Source organism: Sturnus vulgaris, chromosome 4, assembly GCF_052056855.1.
Source record: "Sturnus vulgaris isolate bStuVul1 chromosome 4, bStuVul1.hap1, whole genome shotgun sequence".
Taxonomy (NCBI): Eukaryota; Metazoa; Chordata; class Aves; order Passeriformes; family Sturnidae; genus Sturnus; species Sturnus vulgaris.
Genome location: NC_142246.1, coordinates 70,641,988 through 70,665,816, shown reverse-complemented (window position 1 = coordinate 70,665,816; position 23,829 = coordinate 70,641,988). Strand labels below are relative to the sequence as shown.

The 23,829-nt window shown below is 48.5% G+C and overlaps 1 protein-coding gene and 1 long non-coding RNA gene across 2 annotated transcripts in view; one reads left to right on the top strand and one right to left on the bottom strand.

Annotated features, from left to right (window-relative positions):
* Nucleotides 1–16,102, top strand: part of LOC148224087 (uncharacterized) — a 31,395-nt gene extending 15,293 nt beyond the window's left edge. The window contains exons 4-5 of the long non-coding RNA XR_015803447.1: nucleotides 5,137–5,299; nucleotides 15,779–16,102. This is a non-coding gene — a long non-coding RNA (uncharacterized LOC148224087). The remainder of the gene's footprint in view (nucleotides 1–5,136; nucleotides 5,300–15,778) is intronic.
* On the bottom strand, nucleotides 847–21,578 carry NDNF (neuron derived neurotrophic factor). The gene is made up of 4 exons (XM_014886669.2): nucleotides 21,429–21,578; nucleotides 4,832–5,026; nucleotides 3,742–3,866; nucleotides 847–2,904 (listed from the first exon to the last, which is right to left on the bottom strand). The coding sequence occupies exons 2-4, from the start codon at nucleotides 5,023–5,025 to the stop codon at nucleotides 1,514–1,516; spliced, it is 1,710 nt and encodes a 569-aa protein (XP_014742155.1). The 5' UTR covers nucleotide 5,026; nucleotides 21,429–21,578; the 3' UTR covers nucleotides 847–1,513.
* Nucleotides 21,579–23,829: the final 2,251 nt, after the last annotated feature.

Here is a 23,829-nt window from a genome sequence, read left to right as displayed (position 1 = left end):
GATCATCTCCAGAGAAAACCGAATTCCCATTATTCTGTTGAGTATATAACCACATGAAACACAGCAGGTGTCTTCTAATCAATGTTCATATGATAGCTAATTTTTTGGGGGGAGAGAATCACAAAAAACTCAGTGTGTGGAACACAGGAGCTTGAGCACCCACAAAACCCTACCAGTCTGCAACCTGGAGTGTGCTGGGGGTAGCAGAAGGGAAAATGTGAGGAGCTCAACACTGCAGGACCAAGGAAAACTGGAGCTCACCTCTACAGGAATGGACAGGTCTGGTTTTCCCTGACAGCAGCCTAAGAGGAACCTGCTTTCAGCCTTTATATGGATTTTGGTCCCTTTCCCTCCTACCTTCACTGCTTGAAACGGGGCTGGCCTAGCTGCTTCTCTGAGGAGTGTTTTCTATTAAGCAGCTCTCTACAGGCTCTTGAGTCGATGGAGGTGACATGGAAAAACAAAGAAGACAATTTAGAAAATATGATATCTAGAAATATAATATCTTAAAGAAATCTACATCACGGAAATAACTGCAAATTAAATCAAAGTACCTGGGGTTTTGGTAGCACTATCATTGTTGTCAATAGAAAAAAGATGCAATCTTTTCAGCTTATTACTACTATGATCAAACCAAGCAGCATCCAGGGAGCAAATGCTTCTGATAACAATCTAACAAAAAAATAACAAATGATCATACAAAAAATCTGCATGGCCTCTCTAACTCCAAGCCATGATGAAACAGGAAAACTGAATTCAGTACAAGTTTCAGCATGCCTCTTCTGTCCCCACGTCTGTCTGCCCACTTAGAATGTAAAAAAAAAAGGCAACAAAAAGTCAACAATATATAATCTAATATTTTTAATTTTATGTACAGGAATATAACGTTATGGCAACTTTGTACATGAAATACATACAGTATTTAAACATGAAAATCAGCTAGGTAAGAATTTACATTAGCAATCAAACTGCTTCATGTGCAGCTCAGTTAATACTTAGTTTAGATCTGTATTTTATTGGGGGGAGATTTTAATAGTTTACAATCATAGAAACATAAACATTTAAAACAAGACTCTATAAAATAATTTACAGAAACCCTACCATCTACACTGAGAGAAAGGGCATATGTCTGTGAGTTGTGAGTAACAAGGTGGACAAATGATGTATCTCAGCCTTTTAAAGTATAAAATAATTTAGAAGCAGTTCATGCAATATGGAAGCAAAGGCGTGCCAGTTCCTCCGAGGTTTTCTGCTACCTTGGACATCTACTGAGCATCACATGTGGGTCACTGGACACATGATAACACTGCTGCCAGCTGCTACCAGACAGCACCAGCCTCAGCTCCTCCAGACAACGACTTATGTAAACATAAATATACAAGTTGATATCTTTTCTACACAGTACAAATACAGGTCACAACTTGTCAGCTGTGCAAGTAGTCAATCCTTATACTCAGAAGCAGGATAATGCTCAGTCCGGAGTTCCCCGTGTTCCTCTGTTAGTCCAGGGCCACTAACAGAACTTCCTTGTTTTCACCAGTTTGCTCTGGTATTTCACCGAGTGCCCGCCGTGCCCTATCACGTAAACATCCAGCAGGTAGGACTTGCCAGGCTGCAGGCCTCTGATTGTCTCTGTGGTCACTGCTTTCTGGATGTTCTGGCTGTGGAAGTACTTACAGAGAACCTTTTCCGACTTCTTCCTCGTGTCTGGACCCAAGCACTGGTTCTGCTCTCTTTTCTTCTGCTCTTCGTTGTAATTGTCATCCACTTCCCTCTTGTAGATGCAGAATTTGTTCCTCTCCTGCGTGCCCAGCCACGCCACGGTGACCGAGGAACACGTGCGGAGCTTGTCAAAGGCTTTGATCCGCGTGTCTTCGGGAAGGGAAGGGAAGGACTGCTTGTTAGGCCTCGTTGTAGCCAGGATCTTCAGCATGGAGGCGCCTTTCTTGCTGCCCTTCAGCCTAATCAGGTATTTCGCTTTTGCTTTCCCCCGGAGCTGGAACTGCCGCACGCCCTCCACGCTTTGAGACAAGAGAAGTTTCCCATCCCTCCTAACTTGGATCTGAACAGCATCCAGGCAGGAATGAACGGAAAAGGTGACTTTTTGGTGAGATGAAACAGGGGCAAAACGCAGAAATTTGGTTCCCTTTCTTTTGATGAACACATCTGTAACTTTGCCATCCTTCAGGTCGACTGTTTTCTGCTTCGCCTCCTCCTTGGTCCTGGCAAAGGTGCCGACATAGGCGGTGCTCATGTTGGTGTTGGTGTTCACTGCAAACATGTCAAAGTAGTACTGCGTGTCTGGCTTCAGGTCAGACACGGTGAAGATGTTCTTGTTCCCAATACAAACCCTATGCAGGTCAACTCTTGGCTTTGGGGGTGTTTGCCGCCCAAACTTGGATGATTTTAGGAAACCACGTTCTTTGCCAGAGTTGTTGTCTGCAGGGAAGCCAAAATGGGCAAAGTCAAAGGGACTGAAATCCAGACCTGGCTTTGGAGCCATCATGAAGGCGTCATCAGAGCTGAGCTTGGCTTCCACAGCACAGAGGCTTTTGAAGTTGTGCTCTTTGTTGATGACTATGCAGTACTGGATGGGCTGTCTCAGTAAGGAGGCCGTGGGGCTTGGCTTCCATGCCAGCGTCACCGTTGTACGTCCCAGAGAGGTGACATCGATTCTGGGATCGTAAGGTAACTCAGGGTAAGGCTGGTCCGACTCTGGAGTTGTGGTTGCATACACTTTAAAATGGGTGTCCTTCTCTGTCGACAGCAGATCCAGCTGGTACAGCCCAGATGGGGAACTAGAGGACACAAAGTACTCCACGTCGTTGCCTTTGTAGGAGAAGAGCTCCGTGCCTTCCTCGCTGGTGATCTGCTGTTTCTGTTGCTCAAGGGGCTCTGGGTCACCTGCAATACAAGCAAAAAGTTTGTACAGACACTCTTTGCAAATGTGAACAAACAGAACTCTAACAGGCACATTTTACTACATAAAATATAAATGTGAGATGGAAAAGGAAGGTTTTCTCTTCTGAGAAAGATGTAATTGATCAACACTTCTGTCAAATCAGAGGAGAATTGGTTTGGCACTCAGGTTAAACCCAAACACAACAGAAATTCCACCTGACCAGTCTTTATGGAATGGTAGCTAACACCTTCCACTGGAGTGTCAGGCATCCCACTTGGAGTTGCCATGCAGTTTTCCCCCAGAGGAAACTCATCTGCCTGTTCCTGGATGTGGACCCTTGGCTTTGGCCATCTGAGTCACCCTAAAATTTTGTTGCTAAACACAGTGGGGACCAGAGGTGTGTCTGCCCTACCATGTGGTGTGTGTGACAGTTCAGCACATGTGTCCGGGGCTCTGGCAGCCCTTTCCTCTCCTGAGCAGCAGCTACACAGCTCTGTGTGGAGATGAGTCCCTCCAAGGGCTGAGCTCAGTCCTGCTGCAATGCCAGCCCTGTCTCTCCAGTTCTTATCTTGTGTAAAACCTCACAGCAAAGCCCCCATCAAACTGAGTCACTCTGGGCAAGCACAGTTTGTTCTGGCAGCATGCAGACCCCTGTGACTGTAACCTCAGCTTTTATTTCTTTGTAGCCTTTTTTTTTTCCATATTGCTGCCTGTTGTCAATCTCCTGCACTGGAAAACCAAAACAGCAGGAGCTCATACGGGCAGGCAGTGTTTGAGGAACCTCAAACCCAGAAGAAAAACAGGGAAGGAGACAGGGGAAGCCACTGATGGTTTGTTACCTGATCCTTCCCCACTGGCTTCCTCTGGGAGCTCCTGCACGCTCAGTTTCCACTCCAGAGGGGCATCGCACGGTGTCACTGTCACTGCTAAGGGAGTGTTGTCCTCTTCAACCACAAAGAAATACCTAGAGGGAGGTTAACAGACCCACATTCAGGAACTCCTGATAGCAGCCAGCTGGCAGGGATTGACTTGACACGATCAGGGATGGTCTTGGTGGGCCCACAGAGTCAAAAGTGGCAGGCAGAGGGAGCATGGAAAGGCTGGTGGGCCAGAGCTAAGGAGAGTTCCCACTTCTGGGTCAAAGCAGGGCAGAGGGGTTTCTGTCCTCCTGCCCTCCCCTCCAGCAACTTTACCTTCTACCCCTATACTACCTAGCTGCAAATAATCACAGAGATGTAAATGAGAGAAACGGGATCTCTCCTGAAACTTAGGGATGTGCTCTTCCAAGCAGGACACACATTTGACATTGTATCCCGATAAGCACATAGAGATACACACACACCCAGTTGCCCTCCCACACTCCTTCAGGCACTACACATCACCTGTTATAAAATGTTCCTCAGCGATGAAGGCTGGAGGAAGTATGTCACACGAGGCAATGCAGCTCTTCCCTAAACTCTCTGAAGCCTCAGGTTCTTCCTCAGTCTAACCCTCAGTGTTTTCTGACCCACAGGATGGGGCTTGAGAAGTGGGGAGTTCAGACCAGGCTGCCTAATGCTGCTCCTTTAAAGCACAGTAGGGAACAATGAAGAGGGACAAATGTGGTGGGTCAAGCCTGAAGTTTCTAATGTCCTTCCCGTTGCCTCCAGACATGGTTAGTGGCCTCATCTCAGAGAAGTTTTCTGGTCTAGGGGAGCTCTGGGCTTATCCCAGAAATCAACTAAATTGGACAGACCATCAAGCTGGGGAGGCCAGATTGGGATGGAGGCTCACATACTTCACCAAACAGAACACTGGAACTTGTATTTTTCTGGTTGAGATCCAATTTTTATCTCAAAGCACCCAGCAACCAGAGCTACTGTCTTCAAAGTTCAGCTTCCTCACTTGGGCAGGACAGAAATACCTTTTGGGGGTGCCAGACGGAAATACCTTTTGGGGGTGTCTCGGAAGAGGTAGCTGCTGATTTCGGCTCCGTCGGGGATGACCGACGAGTCATGGAAAAACGCCTTGTCCCGGATCTGCATCTGGAAGAGCTCCTCGTCCCTGGTGGGCAACTTCTGGGGCCTGGAGTGGAGCGGCAGCAGCAGCAGCAGGAGCGGCAGCGGGCAGCGCAGCAGGAGCATCCTGCAGCAACGACAGGGAGTCCCAGCTCGGGAGGGGCACCACGTGCAGCTCCTCTGTGCTGCAACCTGGGCACACCTACAACAACCTCGTGTGCACTTTGTGTTTTGCAGGCACCTTCACTGCCACACAAACGCCAGGAAAACTCACTGTCACAGCACTTGGATAAAGGGTGTCACCACGATTTTCCCATCCCGAATTGTGACTGAAACAAGCCCGGGCAGTGGCCTCAAAGTGGAATCGCTACCGAAAAGCAAAAGCCTTCCACATGCTTTGGTGAGTTACACTTTGATGTTTTGCCACAGCACAAACGGAGCTGGCTGGCCTTGGGAGCTACAGTAAGCACAGAGCAGATGGAGGGTACATCGGCTTTGCTTCCCCTAGGAGATTTTGGTTGGGCTTCCAACAATCCTCTGGAAAGTAAATATTTCCAGTGAAACTGTTCTTTACAAAAATAGTGAATTAGGAAAACATGTGATACAAACCCACACATATTCAAAGCACATTGGTATTAGCATGCAATTCAGCAGGGCTAAATCCTCAAGCCTGATGGGAATTGCAAAACACAAAAGCAGAGAATCCTTTACAAATTAGGCATAATAATTCATAATCTCAGCCTTTCATTATTATGTCTATAACTAGGTCAGAAATTACTACCCTAACATATACAGTGGGACAAGCTGAAAATCTCCTTTCAGTACAGTAGATGATCTCATATATAATGGCTCTGGGATGGGGGGGAAGGGAAAAAAGCTCGTTTCTGGTACAGATATATCAAGTTTAAATTCTTAAATGATAACCATTTTTAATTAGGAGAAAAGGAAAAAAAAAACAATAAAAACTTAGATTTAGGCTATTACCTAAACTGTCAGCACAGATTTTGGGGAGAAACATAGTAAAAGGCTGAGCTGGCAGGAACAGTTTTATCTTGTCCCTTGGCTGAGTGTACAATAATGGCTCTGGGTACTGCACTGTGAAATAACTACTACTTTACAGCAAACTCTTCCTTTTACCTTTAAGGCCAAATCTGGTGCTGAGATAATTCTTTTTCCCACCACCCCTAATATTTTATGTAAAAATTGCAAGCATGAAGCTCCTTGAAAAGTGGCACACTGCAGTCCAAGCCATACTAAAACTGCTCTTCCTAAATCCCTCTCCCTGCTGCCTCCAGCTCCTCTTCTGCCTGTCCTGCTCTCAGAACAGCTAAACACAGCCACCCACATGCTGCACAGCAGGGCTTCTGACACCAGCAAGGCCATGGAGGGTTATTTTCACCCTCATTTTGCTTCCTCTGCCTCTGACGTTATTTAATCATCCCTTCCACCAACATGCAGGTCCCTCCCCTCACCCCTCCTCTCTGCTCTCCCCCGCTATCAGCTCATTCCCTCCCCCCTTTCTACTGTTTTCCTCAACTCCTGCTGTCCAGCTCAGTTCCTTCATCTTTCTATTTTCCCATTGAAATTGGCGATGGGAGAGGGAAAACACGTGGCAAACTCAGCAGTATCCACAAGCCAGGGGTGACGTGCACTGAGCACTCCCTCACAGGATGCAATTTTAGGTCTCTGTGTGCCCTGTTATCATTAGGGATGGTTTAATGACAGGTTACTGCCGTGCTCTGCCATACAGAAGGGAAAGAAGTCCAGTGCTTTACCTAACACATAAAATTGCTAGCTACAGGTAAATCCTGATTTAGCTTTCCCTGCCTTTGTCAAAATCTATCCCAACGAGGTCCCGAGCTAGCTTTTGATGGCAGTGGATATAGTTCCTCAAATTCACACTGAAGTGTTGATACTTAGCAGCAAAGTTAAAGACATTTGACCTTTTGGAGCAAAGATCATAAGTCAAAATACTTGCTGGCTTGAGTCACCGAAGCCAGCAGAAAGCTCCCCTCACACAAAGCACGATGAGTTTCGTGTGCTCTAACACACTGTTTATTGATTTTTCAAGTATTATTGTTGGCCAACAGGGATGAAATTCCTTCCAACCTAATCACAACAGTTACAGCAGATTATTTGGTTAGGTAAGAAACTCTGACGCTTTCTGCAGACAGCGTCCTCCACATGAACCCCCTGAAACTGCAATCCTGTGTATTCCCATAGTCAGCTCCAGCACAGTGTAACCTCTACTAAAATAAACCTTTTTGATTATAGGCTAAGCTTCACTTCTTAAATAATTTCGCTAGCTAATGCACTTTAAAAACTCCCATAAACAGTGTTTCTGCCCCCCTCAACAGCTACAGAGCAGTGACAAGGTACAGATTTGTCTCCAATTTCTTTAACTAATTGTAAAAGCATTTTGGCTTAAAAATAACTCCATAACTCCAAAAAGACACATTAAATTTAGTTCTGTGATCCCTGCTCGTCCCACACATGAAATACCTTGCAAAGTTGTCAACCGTTACTGAAAAAGGAAACTTTTATAATCTCTGTTCTTTGACAAATTAATAGAATTTTGAGTGCTTTCATTTTCATATCTAACCTCAAATTTTCATGCACGACACTTCCAAAAGTGGCACAACAGCAAAGAGGCATCCAAGCCTCGCTCACAGTGTTTGGAAGCTGTGCTGTCAGTGTTACACCACCCTTTCACACCAGTTAATAAACAGATTTTAGTTTTTTGCAGTGCACTCATTATAATTTGGCAGGGTTTCAAGCTAAACCCTCTATAGTTTACTCATGCAAAGCATCAAGAGCAAAGCAAAAAGCCCATTTATTCACCCCGTGTTTGTTTCTGGGCAAGCTCACCAATGACTTTGACAGAGTCCCTCAGAAAATGCACTTGCCTGATGTGAGCCTGTGAATTCGTGCTCTGCCACCCAGCCCTCAGAAACTCCCAACAAACCATTTTCTTGCCTCGGATTCGTTTTTAGAAGCCAGGTACAAGCTGAGGCCTAAGCACTACTCTGCTAAACCACACAAATTACTTGAAATAAGTTGTGCGATTTTTTGTTCTCTAGGCTCTGCCGCCTCCTTAAACGTCTTTTATTCCATTTTCTACAAGTTTGTCTTGTTTTCTTTTCTTTTAAACTCTGAGTCAATATTTTATTGATATATTCCTGCTGACTGGAGGGATTTGCCTGCTGTTTATCACTGAATTTAAAAGAGTGCCAAAATAAACAGTCCTAAGTGAAATAATAAGCACCGTTTTCCTTCTCCAGGATTGCAAAAGTGCCCTCTAATGGCCCATCTTTACCTCTCACTTCTTCCCCAAACTCTGTCTCAACTGAGCCTTAAGCCCCGAGGGAAAAGCCCTGCTGGCTGCCCGACCTTGGGAGTCAGACCGAGCACTGAACATCCGGAGGGTCCCATCTCCTCCCAGGCAGGGCTGTTCCCAGGGGACAAGAGCACCCAGTTCTGCCTGCCAGGCACAGGACACCGAACCCCAGCAGGCTGAGGGATGCCAGGGCAGGTGGCCAGGGTTTCCTTGGACTTGAACCTGGAATGCAGCAGTGCCGTCCCCCAGGTGAGCAGCTCCCAGGCTACACAAACACTGCGGTAGCAAGAGCCACACCTCAGGAGAGATTTGTTTAATGAACACAGCTGTATTGACCTAAAAAGATCAACAGATGAAAAATACATGCTGTACATTGGAGAGGGAGATACATGGTTTTAAACACTTGAAAATTCACCACGTTGCCAGAGGCCTGGGCCTTTTTCCTTCTTTCACAAAATATAAACAACCATTATATAAATGGCATTTTATAAACTTGAGTTATAAGCACATACATGAAAATAATCATTAAGTCAGGTAGTGGGTTTTAAGACAGTTACAATTAATTCCTATCTTTATAAAAATCTCCTTACCCAACCTTTCCAAAATCCCACCTGCAAAAGCCCTACACAGCCTCTCTCTCCTGCCTCTAAGACCTCCAGGTAACAAACTCCATCCACAAATCTCCAGGTAAACTGCAATTAGGACCAGAAATGGAGGGGTTAATGGGATTTGCAGATGGCTCAGGTTCTGAGTCCAGGGACAAATTAGCTGGAGCTGTGGCAGCACCTCATGGGGTTTTCCCACAGGCTCAGCAGGGTGGGCATACCCTCAACCCGAGCCAGAAACAGGTGGCTCTGGGGACAAATGAAATCACCCCATTTTTGATTTCCCTGCTCAAGCCTACGGTATTTTCTGGCTGACCTTTTTTTCCAGCACTGAAACACGGCTGTGCAGGGTGTACTCTGTCAGGGATCAGGGGCTCCCTGCCCACTTCCCACCACAGAAATCCTACCCAGCGAGCCAAGAATCCATTTTGTTTGGCTATTGGGGATCCAAGCAGTTATGTCCTCCTGTTTGGGCTTCACTGTGCATTTATTTCACACAGACACTCACAGGAAGGCTCAATCTCACCAAACACACCTATGCTGTGGAAAAAGGGAGCAAAGTATTGGATTCACCACATGCAACACTGGTACCTGTTCACAGCCATCTCCTTTGATCTATGGAAATAATTTGCTTTACTCCTCAACTATCTGCAGGTCACCCAGACCTGTGAAGGTCTTACCATAAAAAAAAAAAAAATCTGGGTTTACCTGGAGCAGATCCATCTGGAATAACCAAACGCTCACGTTAATTACAGAGAGTGGGAAGAGCACGACTGTAATTTAGTGAGGATAATTTCAAGGCACTGTCTGACATAGTGCTCTTGGGTTGCATTTCTTCTCTTTTTATTGTATGGATGGTTAACTTTTTTCTTCCTTACATCCTATTTTTAAACTCTAGTGTGCTGGGGGTGGGGGTTTTTTTCTGTTTACATTACCCATGCTGCATCTCATAGTAAGTCTGCAGATTTATTGACGTGATTTAAGTCCAGCTTTGGAAATAAAAGGGCACTGTGTGACTTATTTGACTTATTACAGGAATGCTGCAAGTAAAGAGGCAGTGAGCTTTTCCATTATACACTCAATTTCCAGAGATATATGCCACAAATACATGTACCTCAGCACACACAGTTATCACCTGAGGAACAGAGGAGTTTAAAAGTGCTTATAAATTTGGATTGTAATGCAATTAGTTATTTTTAATGTGCAAACAAGGAAAAATAATTCCTTTGCAATTTGAGCATTTACTGGGAGCTGCTCAGTTTGTTTGTTTAGGGGGAGACCAGAGGGGAAAAGTGAAGGCCTGCTGTTTAATGCTGACTATTCCCTAAAGGATGTGGAAAACGCTTGGTATGCTTTTCATTTGGGCTTTTTTGTGGTTCCTTTTTTTTTTTTTTTTTTTTTAAAGCAAAAAACTTTGAAAGTTTGAAAACTTGTTGTCTGGTCCTGCCTGGCTCCTGGGGAAAAGCCTGGGCCAGGCAGGGCTGTGGGACCTCTCCAGGGGCTCAGGACAAGGAATGCAGCCCTGACAGGGAGGCGAGGGTGCATCACCATCTCTGTGGATCTTAAAGAGCAATTTTTTGTGTAATGCCACAGCCAGCTTGACCTGGCAGCTCCTGGCAGGACAGGAGCTCTTAGGGACCTGTAATCCATGGATTAAAGCTCCCTAAGTACACAGGGACATGATGGACTACAATGGTGCCTTTGAAGCATGGAGGGTCCACCATGTCAATAATCTGTGGATTAACCAAGAGCCTCTTGCAATTCCAATTCAACCCACAATTTTCCTTTGCTGGGACTATTGTTTTAGCCAAGCAAATCACTGCAGCATTACAGGGAAAAAATACAACCATGTAAAAACAGGAAAGTGTGAAGAAATAAAGGTACAAAGATTTCTACCAAATCTTAATGGACAACAGTGGCAGTGAGCCACAGCTTGGGGGAGAGGTTAACTCCAAAGGGGCATCATTAGAAAATGCAGAGCTGTCTCAAATTTGACATGTTGAAAAGCAAACATACTTAGGGAGACACAGTATCAAAAAAATCAAATTTTACATGGACTGTTTTGTTTCTAAACTGAGACTTATTTATTTTTCCACTTTTAGTGGAAACAGATTCAACCCTGATCACAGCAAAAGCGTCATCCTGGAGCTGGTGGCAGCTGGACCTCAGCTTCAAAAACCAGCTGAGCCAGAAGATGCCATTTGGGACGCTCAAGGAAATGCCTCATAGTTTTCCTTGTTTCAATCAGAGACCACATACCAGCACTTCTCTCTTTCACAGCCACCTCTGCCCACGAGACTCAGCGCCGGGTGTCAAACCCAAACAAACAGCGTGTCCCCGGCGGCCCCTGCTACAATGCTCGGTTGTTCCGCGCCTCTCCTTTCGAGGGGGTGGCAGCGGCACGGGAAGCAGGGATGTGCTGGAGCACGGGGTGGCTGCCAGCTGGCAGCCCTCCCCCCAGGACAGATGTTACCTCTCCCGGCCACTCCAGCACCGGCTGGATCGCTGTTCATCCTCCCAAGCCCGTACAAAACCTCCGCGTGGCTGGATGTCACTCCTGGAGAGGGCGGGCGTCATGGGGTAGGTGACTGGTACCAGCTCCTCCGCAGGAAAATATGTCACACTCGGAGAGTCTGACCCAACTCGGAGCGGAGGAATTTTTTCCATAGTCTCAGCAGGGGTTGAGCCCCAGTAGGAGAAATAAGGCAGAGAAATTTCAGTTTGCACAACTCCAGGCCGTTTAAGATAACCAGCCCTGAATGCCACACAGCTCTACCACAAATCTTTCAGCGCAAGCGCTGGGGGTGTTTTATAATGGAAAGTAATTATTATCCCCTTGTTACAAGCAATAAAAGTAGGGCAGAGACTTTCCTTGTTCAAGGAAATCCCAATATAATCCTTTCCTTTAATCATAAAACAATAGCTACTTTCCTCGGCCAAGTCATTCCGCCTTCAGCACAGCTCTCCGGGTGTAGGTTGCTCGCTCTCTGTAATGAATTTCAGCAAGGGGATTAGCGGGGAGGAACACACGAACAATTACAAATTACAACCAACACCAGCGTCTTGGTATTTGCTACAGAGTTTCCCACTGTTCCTCTGGAATACTTCAGGATGACATTATGAGCCAGCGCCCTCGCCAAAGTCCTCCGGGGACGGGGATGAAATGTTAGGGCGTGATGCAGAGCAGGAGCACAACCAGGATCTGCATCCTGCTGTGGCATCCTCAAACCGCCGGGGCAGGAAGACTTGGAAAAGCGCTACAAGACAAACCCAAATCATTGACTTCGTTAATTACCAATGGAGTTAAGGGTGCTTGAGTCATTCCTAGGGAATACCACTGGCACGGCAGCTGCTCCTGGCCAACAAGGTGTTTGCTAAAGGGGAGAAGACGAGAGTCTGGCACAGGGCAGGGAGCTGCAGGCCACCAGAGCGACCCCCAGAGCAGGAGCAGGGGGAGCCAAGCTCTGGCAGATCCAGCAATAACCGGAGCACTCACATTCTGTGGAAAGCTGTGCCATGAGCACACTGGAATTCCTTATGCACTTCTCCCCTTATGCTTTCTGGTTGGTGATTAATAAAGGGAATATTGCTTGGAAAACCTGTCAAGTGTACAGGGGCTTCCATCAGACGTGCAGTTTCCTTCAGCATCAGGAACACCACCACACACATACACAGGATTACAAACCAGCCCACAGGCACTGCTCTTCCCACTCACTTCCCTACCTCTCCACACACAGTTTTCCCACAACAGCAACTCAGGAATTCTCCTTTCCCATGTTACCACGCAGTCCTTATTACCACTGAGGATTTCTCTCCTGCTGTAGCACAGACAGGAACAGCAGCAGCTTTCCAGAAGGCTGGAAGAACAGAGCAAAATAGCAGCAGTAACAACCCACAGTGCTAATCTGCAATGCCTGGGGAAGAGACTGCATCCCTGTGATGCCACCACCTGCAGCAGTGCTGACTACAAAGGAATGATGAGGTTTTTTACTGAATTCAGAGTTTGGCCCAACTGGGAATTGTTTCAGTTGGAAAAACCCTCTAAGACCATTGAGTGCAGTCACTAACCAGCACTGCCTAAGCCACTGGGAGCCCATGTCCTCAAGTGCCACAACTACACATATTTTAGATACCTCCAGGGATGGTGACTCCACCACTGCCCTGGACAGCCAGTTCCAGTGTAAAACAACCCCTTCCATGAAGAAGTTTTTTCTAATATCCAATCTAAACCTCCTCTGGCATAGCTTGAGGCCATTTCCACTTCTCCTATTTGGGAGTAGAGACTAGTACATATTACTTATGACCACAGTAATATATGTTGTATTGATAGCTGACCCCTCAAAATTTCCAATCCCTGAATTATCATCAGAATCCCAATCTGATTGCTACTTACTATCCAAAACTGGATTCAGTTTTAGTATTTTCTGCCTCCAGTTTTGAAAGTATGCAAAGGAAACCTTAGGCCCTGCAAGTCCTTAATGAACCCTAAGGTGCTCTCTCATAATGATTTGTTGCATATCAGAGCAATTCACAGATGCTGTGTCTCATTTTTCCTAGCTGGAAAAGGACTGCTGAAAATATGTAAACATTTGTCAAGTGTTTGAAAATGGAAAGTATCAAATGTAGTGCTGAAGCTGTTGATATTTACATATTTCTACCAGCAGCTCTTAGTGTTCAAGCTGGCAGATCTCAGCCACGGTTACAGCAGCAAAGACTCCAAGATGCAGCATGGCTATTGCCTCCCACACTGATCCCCACCATCCCCAGGAAGCAGCACACACCATTTCTTAGCACTGGCTCCTCAGGGGCTGCAGTGGCTGACAGCACAGGATGACTTATCCTGGATGAACCACATCCCAGGGAGCACAGTCATCCTCAGCACTGCTCCTGGGCATCACTCAGCAGATTCTCTCTTCTACATGCTCACTTTTATACAGTACACGTGTAGGTATGAGGAGCAGGAATGCTCACACTGCCTAAATTTTGTATTTACTCCCTCAGCATCCTGCTTTAAAAAACAACACAGATTCTCACAGATAAATTAGTGAAATTAGCTCAATAAATTAATGAAAGTTGTTAGTGTTAGTGGAGGGCATGAGCTGCTCCAAATTTCTCGCCCTGCTGTCCCCACCATGGTGCCTGACACTTCCCACTGCTTCCAGAGAAAATCCAAACTTTCCCCAGCTGCTCACCCAGCATCACACAATCCCTCCAGTGCTAAGAAGCCATGTGACAGAGCAAAGATTTGACTCCAAAAGGCAAAATGATGGGGAGGCAGTGAGGCAGAGCCATGGACATTGGTCAGAGCTGGCACACACCTGTCTGGAGAGGCCCCACGAGTCCAAACACAGCTCACCAGCCACCAGCCCGTCACACCAAAGCAGGACAGGAGCACATTTGGGAGCTGCCAGTCTTTAATCTTCCTTCAAGCACTTTTTTGTTTCCTAAGCAGTGGCCTTGTGCATTTCCCAGCTGGAAAGCCCTTCCCAAGTGCAAAAGGGATGGCTACTCCAAAGGGATGTGGCACCAGAGGTTCAAACCAGCCACGGTCACCTGCAGAGCTGTGGTAAGGGGTCTGAAAAATCAGATTGGTTGGTTTGAGCTCCCCTTTACTGCTGGGCCAGTGTTTATTTGTGCAGGCTGGCAGGGGAAAGGTTAGCCCTTTATGTGCTGGCTGCCAACAAAAGCTGAGGGAGCCCATGAGGGCGGGGAGGCCGGGCTGTCATGGGTGAGCGAACATCCAAACAGCCCCAAAACCTCCAGCCTTCTTATGGCAGCCATACATCCCAGGCTGACACGGGGGGAAAGGAGGGAGAAGAAGGGAGGAGTTTCTGCATTCAGAGATGACTGAAATGCACACCAAGGGCCTTCCTTTTCCCCAAGGGGGAAGACATGGTGAGACCTCTGCTGGGGGATCTGGTGCTGCCTTCTGGGGGTGACCCTTCACCAGCGACTGGAAATGGCTACAACATTTTTTGGATGAAAGTTACTGCTAAAGGACAAAGCATCATTCCAGCATTACAGCTTTTTGACTTTAACAATGATCAGCTGTGAACTCGTAAAACAGTATCTGCTCCTTGGTGCTTTGTCCCCTCAAAGAGTCTCAGCAGAGGCTTGGGCTGGAGCTGTGTGAGGGGCTCTGCCCACGGGGACGATGCCCCCGGGTCCCACTCGGCTCCCACACATCTCTCCAAGAGCTGTGGGCTGGGGTCTGCCCAGTCCCTGGGGGAACAGACCCACAACGAGCCCACAGTGCCCAGTGGGGACGGTCACATACCCTGTGAGCAGCAAGCTGAGCCAGAGCGTGTTTTGTGCTGCTGGAAACGTGAATTCTGCATTTTCTAGTTTAAGCCCCAGTTGCCTGGATTTTCTCATAAACACCTTGCAACTGCTTTTTCTTACATGAGTGGGAATTAGAATGTGTTCCATAAATTAACATAGCATGTTTCTTTCCCTGAGCCTGCCACCCTGCTATCACACACTTGCAAGAGAGGTCTTAGACTCTTACTTGAAAATATCTGCTTAATTCAAATATTAAATTTAGACCAGTTCACGTGATGTGAGAGGGTATTAAAACCTACTTATTTTCCCTCTTATTATTTTTTTCTGACTATTGTACGATAACAGGATTAGAAAACTTTTAATTGACTGATATTAAATCTTCCCTGCAAAATTGTAACTTTAATACCCCCTAGGACTATTAGACGTTTATTCATTATTTCTCATTACTGAAAAATCAGTTTGAGAGAGCCCCTAGGGTCTTCCCCAAGTAAGGATAAGATCCTATTAGTCGTACAAATCATACTCAAGTAAGTAATTCTTACCCAGGAGAGAAAACCCCCAGGGAATTAAACACAGATTTAGTAGCCAAAGGAAGGGAAGGAATGGGGACTTGAAACTGTTAACGCTGCTCACTGATGTTTTCCTTCCCATCCAGAGCCCAGCTGGCAGCTCCAAGACACTTGGCTTTCCCACACCATCATCAGCCCCATCTGTAAACTGCTTAATTTCCATCGGGTTCCTGGATTTCAGAACGCTGAGGCACGTTTAGACTGTTTGACTATAAACAAATTAACAGTAAATCTGCTGCACCTCAACGAAGTACAGAGAGAGAGGAAGAGAGGGAGCACTCCTGCACGACATTCTGGCTGCTTTGGACAAACATCTTCCCTGTACAATTATCCCTGCAAATGTGTGAGGAACCCACGATCCCGCCGTGCCTCTGCTGGTCTGCTCCTGCTCTGTCTTGGTAGTGAGCAAATTAAAGGTGAGTAAGACGAAAAACATCATTTTTCTCACCCCCTAATAAAGTTTCAACGAAGTTGTGTTTTCTCAAATAATACGTGGGGGGAAAAAAGAAATAGACTCAATTAGGCAAACAATGCTTTTCCCCTGTAAATCACAGGGGAAGTGTCGGCCTTGGTGCTGTGTCACCTTGGGAGCGTGTGAGGGTCACACTGGAGGGGCACTCATATCCGGACCCGTGGAGCAGGGAATGAGGTAGGAGAGATAAATTACTGCCTTTTGCTTTTCAGTTTTCCAGGTGCTCGCAGCAAGTACCCACTGCTTCCTATCTCAGCTGTCACACAAGCAACAAACATCTCTCTAACCCCTGAGCTTAATTACCCTGAAGCCAGAGCAGTCCCAGCTCAGGCCAAACCCGAACAACCCTGAGAAATGTGTGAGAAATGCTGAAAATACCTGCCCGGGTGGAAGGGCAGAGCCCTCTGTGAGATGCTCTGTGCAGGATCTGCTGCACCCCTCTGGTAACTCAGGCACGTTTGTGTTTAGTGAAGGAGTCGTGGAGTGGGGCTGGCTTCTCAGGCTGCCTGTGCTGCCGATTACTCCAATGTCATTTAAAACCCATCCTGTACCATGTCCCCATCAGGTTTTTGGTGAAGTTGGACTATCAGCTACCTCACACGTGAGGTGACATGACACGCTGCCTGTTTCTGACATGTCCCACATGACTGACATGCTCCCTGTGGAGCAATCAAAGCCATCCACGCAGTCATGAGATTTTCAGCTGGTTCCTGTTACAGCTCTGTTAACATTTATCCTTCTCCTCTTCAGTGGGTGTCCTTGCAAGCAGCAAAAGAGAAAATTAATTCTGAAAGAACAAACTTCTAATATTTGCTCTCTTTTTCTCCCCTCTGAATGTATTTCCAGCTTTAAGCACATTCTCCTGGAGTTATGATTTATTATCCTGACCTGTTTCCCAATCTAAGGGCAAATACTTCCTCTCCTAATGACATCTTGTTAAAGTTTTCAAACATAACATCTCCTCAGCCTTCAAAGCTCCTTCCATCCATCCATCCACGGGCTTATTTCAGTCATCTTCTCAGGCAGAAACTATCCCTGTTTGATCTAATGAGGATTTTTGCCACAGCAGTACATCTCATGATGTGAAACAGAACACAGAACAGTTTCTGCACTCTGCCTTTTCCCCAAAGCGCTGCTCGCTCCCTCACTGCTCTACTCATGGGTTAGGAGAGCTCAAGCAGGACTTAAGTCCCTTCTCTCTGCTCTTACCTGGCATGTTCTCCTTCCTTGGATAGGATTCTGGTTTCTTCTGGTTTATGCCTTCCCACACAGTCAGTGACACCAAAAGACAGAGCTCACCAGCATTCAGTATCACACCGGGTGCTCACGATCAACATGAACATCGATCTCATGGCCTGTCTCACATGGAACTTATATTCCAAACACGCATTCCTTGATATACAACTAGCTGGGGGTATCCTCCCTGAGGCTGGGGCACTCCCAGCACTATGTGCACCCTTCTGTAAGGGCTTGCAAACTTGTTTTCTTGTATAAAAGAGGCGGCCCTTCCCTCCTTCAGTCCAGCCTACTCTTCTCCTCTGCATTTTATAATCCAACAGAAAAAGAAAGCAAACCCTCCCCCGTTATTTTACCAGGAGTGGCCGAGCTGGTAGCCCAGGGCAGCTCTGTCGCCCTCCAGGTTACCAAGCTGAGCCCCTTCGAGCGCTGGGAAGGAGGAACGTGCGGCTTCCATGAGGCTGCCCCTAATGCAGAAAACGTGCGCGTTCCGCGGGGGCGAATGGAAACCCGCCCGCCTTCCCCGGAGTGGCCATCGCTACAAATTAGCAAAGCTGCCTCCAGCCAAAGCGAGCCAGGCACCGAGAAGATAAATACCCACTTAGCACAGCAAAATAAAACCAGCCCCAGAAAGATGCGAGACCCCGAAGGGAGGCTGAAACAGCCCCTTGCAAACTGAAGTAATGGGCTTACAGTTTTATTATTCGTATAAAGTTGAGTGACTTCAAAATGAACGCGAAGCCAAGCAAGACTTGTTATCCCACTAAAATCTGTGCTGTAACTGAAGCCAGTGCCCAGATGTTCCGTGGTAAAATCCACTGCCTCACTGCATAAAAGCACCACATACCCTGACGTACAGTCCTGGCTTGCCTTTATCCAAACCTACTTAGATTCTGGATTGTTTTTCTAGCAATCCTTTCAACTGCCATGGGAAGCATAAAAGGTGGTCTCCTACAAAACCATTTGGTACCAGCTCGAAATGTAACCGTTTGCAGAAATAAATCAGGATTTCTTTTTAATAAACTGTTTATCGCCGGCCTCTCGGGGCATAAATCGTAGAAGAAAAACGGGGTCTGAGTTTAATAAACATCTCATCTTTTTATATATATTAAGGCAGAAGACCCTGGCACACTTCAGAGTGAAACATCCGGCAAACAGCCTCCATCCAGCCCTACTTAGGCCATGGGATGGAGCAGAAGGCCACTGCATGGATGGAGCTTCCAGGAAAGGGTTTATTCCTTCATTTTTAGGGGACATCTAAGGTAGGCAAGCCTTCAGATGAGGACAAAGGAGACTTGAAGATGCCCCTTCTGCCCCTGCACGCAGCTGTGGTCTGTGAGCCGGGTTGCTTTGGGGCAGCGTGGGCTCTCGGAGCACTGAAGGATGCTCAGGCTCCAATGAGCGGGTGGTGCTGCACTCAGAGCCAGGGCACCGGCACTGCATGCCCTGCATGCCCTGCCTGGCTGGCAGCAGCAGCAGCAGCAGCAGGAGGAGAGGGGTGCGGGGAAAGCCCCGCAGATGGGCCGGAGCTGTGTGCCGGGAGCTTCGAACCACAGACCAACACCGGCTCTGGGGCGAAGGCATTTGAGCCGAGCGGGGAAGGCAGCGCAGGCGTGACGTGATTTTGAACAGCTTGCTTGACAGTTTGCACCAGATTGTATTTATAAACATCGGGGAAACCTCCGAGCTTTTCCTCTGCGTTTCCGAAGTGCTCACCCACAACAACACGGGCGCGCTGGGCGATCCTGCACAGCTCTGCCTCGCCTCGGTGACAAACTTCTCACAATTTAATAAAGGGGCCCTCAGCCACCACAGTCATCTCGGTGGGATCAGAAACCTACACAGAGCTCAAATTCCTCTCATCTCACCACCAAACCCTGACCTTCCCCAGGGTGGCTGGGGCGTGAGGTGACCTGCTGGCCCATGACGCCAGCGGCACGTCACACGCGTGTGCCACCGCCTGCCAGCTGTGGCTGGCGCCAGGGAGCTGCTGGCAGAGCCCGGCGTGTCCCCACTCAGGAGTGGGACACGCATATTTTGTCACTTCACTGCTAGGGCTGCAATGACACGCTGCGGTGCTCACCCTCCACAGCACAGAAATCAACAGCGTTTCTGTCCAGGGCCGCACGGAGACAAGGAGAGTGGGATGCACCCACAGTCTCTCCATCATGAAAACGTGACAAGGAATTTTGCAGGCATATTATAAAGCTCTTTCAAGATTAAGAAGGGCTCGTTACCTGCTGACACAGGAAGCCTACGAGGCACAGGTATCATTTTGCTCACAACAGGGTCACACACAGCCACAGGAGGCTGGATACATCCACACGGTACCCGCACGTGATGCACTCCTGCACATCTCACCGCACATTCTTAATGGCCAAACTACAAGGTAAAAACCTCTCCGTGTTTTAAAAAGTCCTCTTCTGCTTCAAATAGCAGCAAGTTTTAAATTCTAGACATTGCTCTGAGTACTTCAGAGAGTTGTAGTGGCACTAGAAAGCTGACCTGGGCAGCTCTCCTGCAGGTACGTGTTTCGCTGTGAGGTAGGAGAGGGCGGCCGGGAGGATGAGGCATTCCTGACAAGAAGCAATCAGAAATGTCATTCCTAAAATAGTTCAGATTCAGCGATTTTCAAAGTAGGCTGAGCAGAAGCACAAAGTTTTTCGCCTGCTCCCTCACCGAACTCTCTGATGGTGCTGATGGTGTCTAACACCCAAGCGCTGTTTTTATGGAAACCAGGTTATGGCCAAGCCAGCAGTGCCTGGCCAGGGTCACCGATGCCATAAATCACTCCCCGCCAACCGCCCAGGGAGGAATTCACCCTCACATCGCTCTCGCCCCTTCCACTCTTACAGACACAACTCCACTGCCTCAACCAAGCGTGAAATGGGTGCGTCGAGGCTGGGAGCCCATCCTCAGCGCTGGATGAGGCTGCCAGAGCAGCCTGACTGCGAGGTGCTCCAGGGGAGACATTGCCACACTTAAGTGGCGCTGGAGACAGTGCCACTAAACATCTCCTGCTATCTCCCTGTGGTTCCCAGTCAGCTGGGACAGGGAAGTCCGGGATTACACGACGGGGACCTTTCCTCCCCTCTGTGCTCGCCTCCCGCAGTCGAGCCTCAAGAACAGCGATACTGTTTAATTGTTCTAATTAACATTGTAACTAGATGCTAACCAGCTCCTTTGGTGGGGAGGCGAAATCCAAGGGAAGCTACGAGCTCTACGACCCGCTCGCTATCTGAAACCAGCCTTGTAGAGTCGGTGTCCACCGGGATGATTTCCAGAGCAGCCCCGGGCAGCATAGCACAGACAGGATCACGCTCATCCCTGGCACCAAACTAACCCGTCCGGGGAACCAGGGCACATGCTACCGCTTAAGTGTTAAATTCACCCAGAACAAACGCGCTCAGACAATCAAAAATCTGCGCTAGTCTTTAACTACAAAGGTTTAAATACATAAAAGTTCTATCTGCAAGTGATTAAACAACGCTTTGTAGCCATTGTCTCTGCGCTGTCGAAATAAAAACAGAACCAAGGCTGCACGTAGCGAACCTCAGCACTTATATCCCACCGTAGAGTTTTCTGTCTGCTTTTTTTAGTTAGCCACTTTTTTTTTCCCCGAGAACAACGTACGATGCTGGCGAAGCCGGAGCCGCTGCCCGCCTGGCACACACCCGCTCAGGGGCAGCTCCGGAGGACGAGCCGGCCTTTTCGGCGGCCGCACGGGCTGCGGGGCACCGGCCGCCGTGGGCTGCAAGAGGGCAAAAACGGGGAGGAAAAAACCAAACCACGAAGGCGAGGGAGGGAGATGCGAGAGGACTCCGAGGTTTCTCCCGGCAGCATCCCGCAGAAGCCGCGGCGGAGCGGTGCCGGGATGCGGGCGCAGCGCCGCGGCCGCAGGGACGGCGCCGGGGTGGCCGCGGCCCCGGCCCCGCTCCGGCCGAGGGTCCCGCAGCCGGGTGGGGGCACCGCGACCCCCGCCCGCCCCAGGGCAATCGGAGGGGGCTGCGCAGGCGGCGGTGCCTTACCTTGCGGCGTCCGGTCCCGTCCCGTGCTGTCCCTCCCGCGGCGGGGGAGGCTTGGGTTGTTTTTTAGGGGGACGGGTGTTGACCTATCCCCCCGCTCCGGCGGAGACGGGCTGCAGCGGGGACTGTGTCACGCACGTCCCTTCGCGCTTTATAGCCCCTTTCCTTCCCCACCCCTCCCCGCGGGGAAGACAAAAAAAAAAAAAAAAAAAAAAAAAAAAAAAAAAAAAAAAGAGGAAAAACAATAAAAAGCTGTGGAAAGAAGCCGGGAACCCCCCGGGCACCCGCCGCCGCCCGGGGCGAGGGCAGGGCTCCGGCTTCGCCTCCCGGGAGGAGCCGCGGGGCGGCCGAGCGCCGGCAAAACTTTGGCGGAGGGGGCGCGGAGCGGCGGCGCCCGGCTCGTCTCGCTGCTGCCGGGGCGGGCGGGCAGGGGGTGCCCCGCGGGCGCGGCCGCCCCGCCCCGCCACCGCTCCGCCACCGCAGGGGCGGGCCCGGGGGGAGCCGCGGCACCGCGGGGAGCCCGGCCCGGCCCGCCGCCCCCGGCAGAACCGCGCAGGGGCAGCGCCCGCCGCCCGGCTTTGTGCCGCGCTGCCAGAGACTACTCAACATCCATCTTGGAGGGCTGGATCCTGCCCGAAAGCAAAGCCGGGACGGGGGAACGCGGGGGCCCGCGGGGCGCGGCGCTCCCGCTGCTCTCTCTCACGCAGACGCTGCTTGAATCGGTCGGGGCTGCGGGAACGCTGCGGAACATCCCAACAGCGATGGAGGCGGGAGAGACCGTCAAGGATGCGTGAGAAATGGGATTTATTAAACCCTCCTGCAACTGAGCAAACGGGTCTCGAAGCTGCACGTTCAACCTCTCACCTTCTCCCTCATCACGTTTTGGTCAGAGGCAGCTTTCAGGTTTGGGGACCGAGGCACAATTTTCTTACTATTACCTGACAGCTGCAGCGAAAAGACAAAAACTAGCCTTTGCCATTTAAAAACAAACCCATCTCTTTTTGTTTCCTTTCTGGCACACCAGTCATAAAAACGCCAAGTGCTACATAAGCGTTAAACAAGTTATTACTGATAGCAGCTGATGGGTAATTCCCAGAAGCTAATCATTCCTGTCCTATTATTTCGACAGATTTGGGGAGCAAAAATTAAATAATAAACCTTCCTTTTTTTTTTTTTTTTTTTTTTTTTTTTCCTTTCTCCTTGCAAGACAGCTGAACAAATCTGACAGCAAAGCCTCAGCGGAGGGATGCAAATTGTCATATTCTGTAGGGTGACGTGTAGGGTGACAAACAGCTCCACTTTGCAAAGACACAACCCCCAGAAGAACTCATGCCTTCAGGGACATTTAGCTGTCCAGAACTCTGCTAATTGCCATTAGTTACTGCCACTTACCTCCCACTCTGTCAACTCACAGAGCAGCAGGGTCCAGCCAGCCAGCATTCTGCCCAAGGGTCTGCTCAGAAATATAAATTCACCGAAAGAAACCCAGGATTAAGAAAAAGAGCCCCCTGGGAGCCCCTATCCAGTTATCCTTCTGTTTTCATGTCCCTATTTTCACATATTTAACAACTCTATTTATCATTTTCAAATAGGTTTTAAGGGTAGGAGTTTAGGAAAGGGAGAAAGACACAAGTTCAGGATTAATTTATGCACGTTTAAGGAGAACCAAAAATTACCTGGTATTTGCACACAGCATCCCGACTTCTTCCTTCCTAGAGGATCGTTTGCTTCCAACTGCAACACCTCAATAAAAAAATCTCAGCAAACTACATGTGCTCCTTTGCTGATGCAGAAGACACAGAGATTCAATCATCCAAAAACGGGAGAAGCTGGCTAAATAAGAAAGCCAAAATTAGGGAAGAAAACCTGGTACATTGTGACGAGCTTCCCCCCAAGCCTTCAGAGCATGCAGGAGCCAGCAGGGAGGGATGTGCTCAGGTGAAGGCAGCAGTTACCTCCTGGTGCAATTCATGGCACAACAGGGTTTTGTAGAGCCTGCAAAAATGGCTGGCTCGGGTTTGAGGTCATTAGAGGTAAAATATTGCTACCCAGGCAAAGAGCTCTGGAGACCGTGCTCCTCACACACAGGCAAACTGATTATTTTGAAGCCAAGGACAGTTTTAGTGCTATTGTTCCTAGGGGGTATCACTGCCTGTGATTCCGGGGGAAGCAATGTGACATCCCTGGGATGTTATTTGCAGGGGTGTGTGCACACTGCCTGCTCTGCACAGATAACTCTTGTTTTGGATGCCTGCAGTTCCACCTCTATCTCCACTGTAAATCTCTGTCGTGATTTAAAGCCCAGCACAGAGCGAGACGCTCAGCCAGAGGCACAGTTAAAGCACTTCCACAGCGAGATTTGCCTCTCCCAAAATTTATAAGGTACAAAAACATTCAATGCAGA

Coding starts and splice junctions, on each gene's coding strand:
- NDNF (XM_014886669.2), bottom strand. CDS start 5,025: ATGCTCCTGCTGCGCTGCCCGCTGCCGCTCCTGCTGCTGCTGCTGCCG. Junction 3,867..4,831: donor TTCCGAGACACCCCCAAAAG/GTATTTCCGTCT, acceptor ACCTCCCTCTAG/GTATTTCTTTGTGGTTGAAG. Junction 2,905..3,741: donor AGCCAGTGGGGAAGGATCAG/GTAACAAACCAT, acceptor CTTGTATTGCAG/GTGACCCAGAGCCCCTTGAG.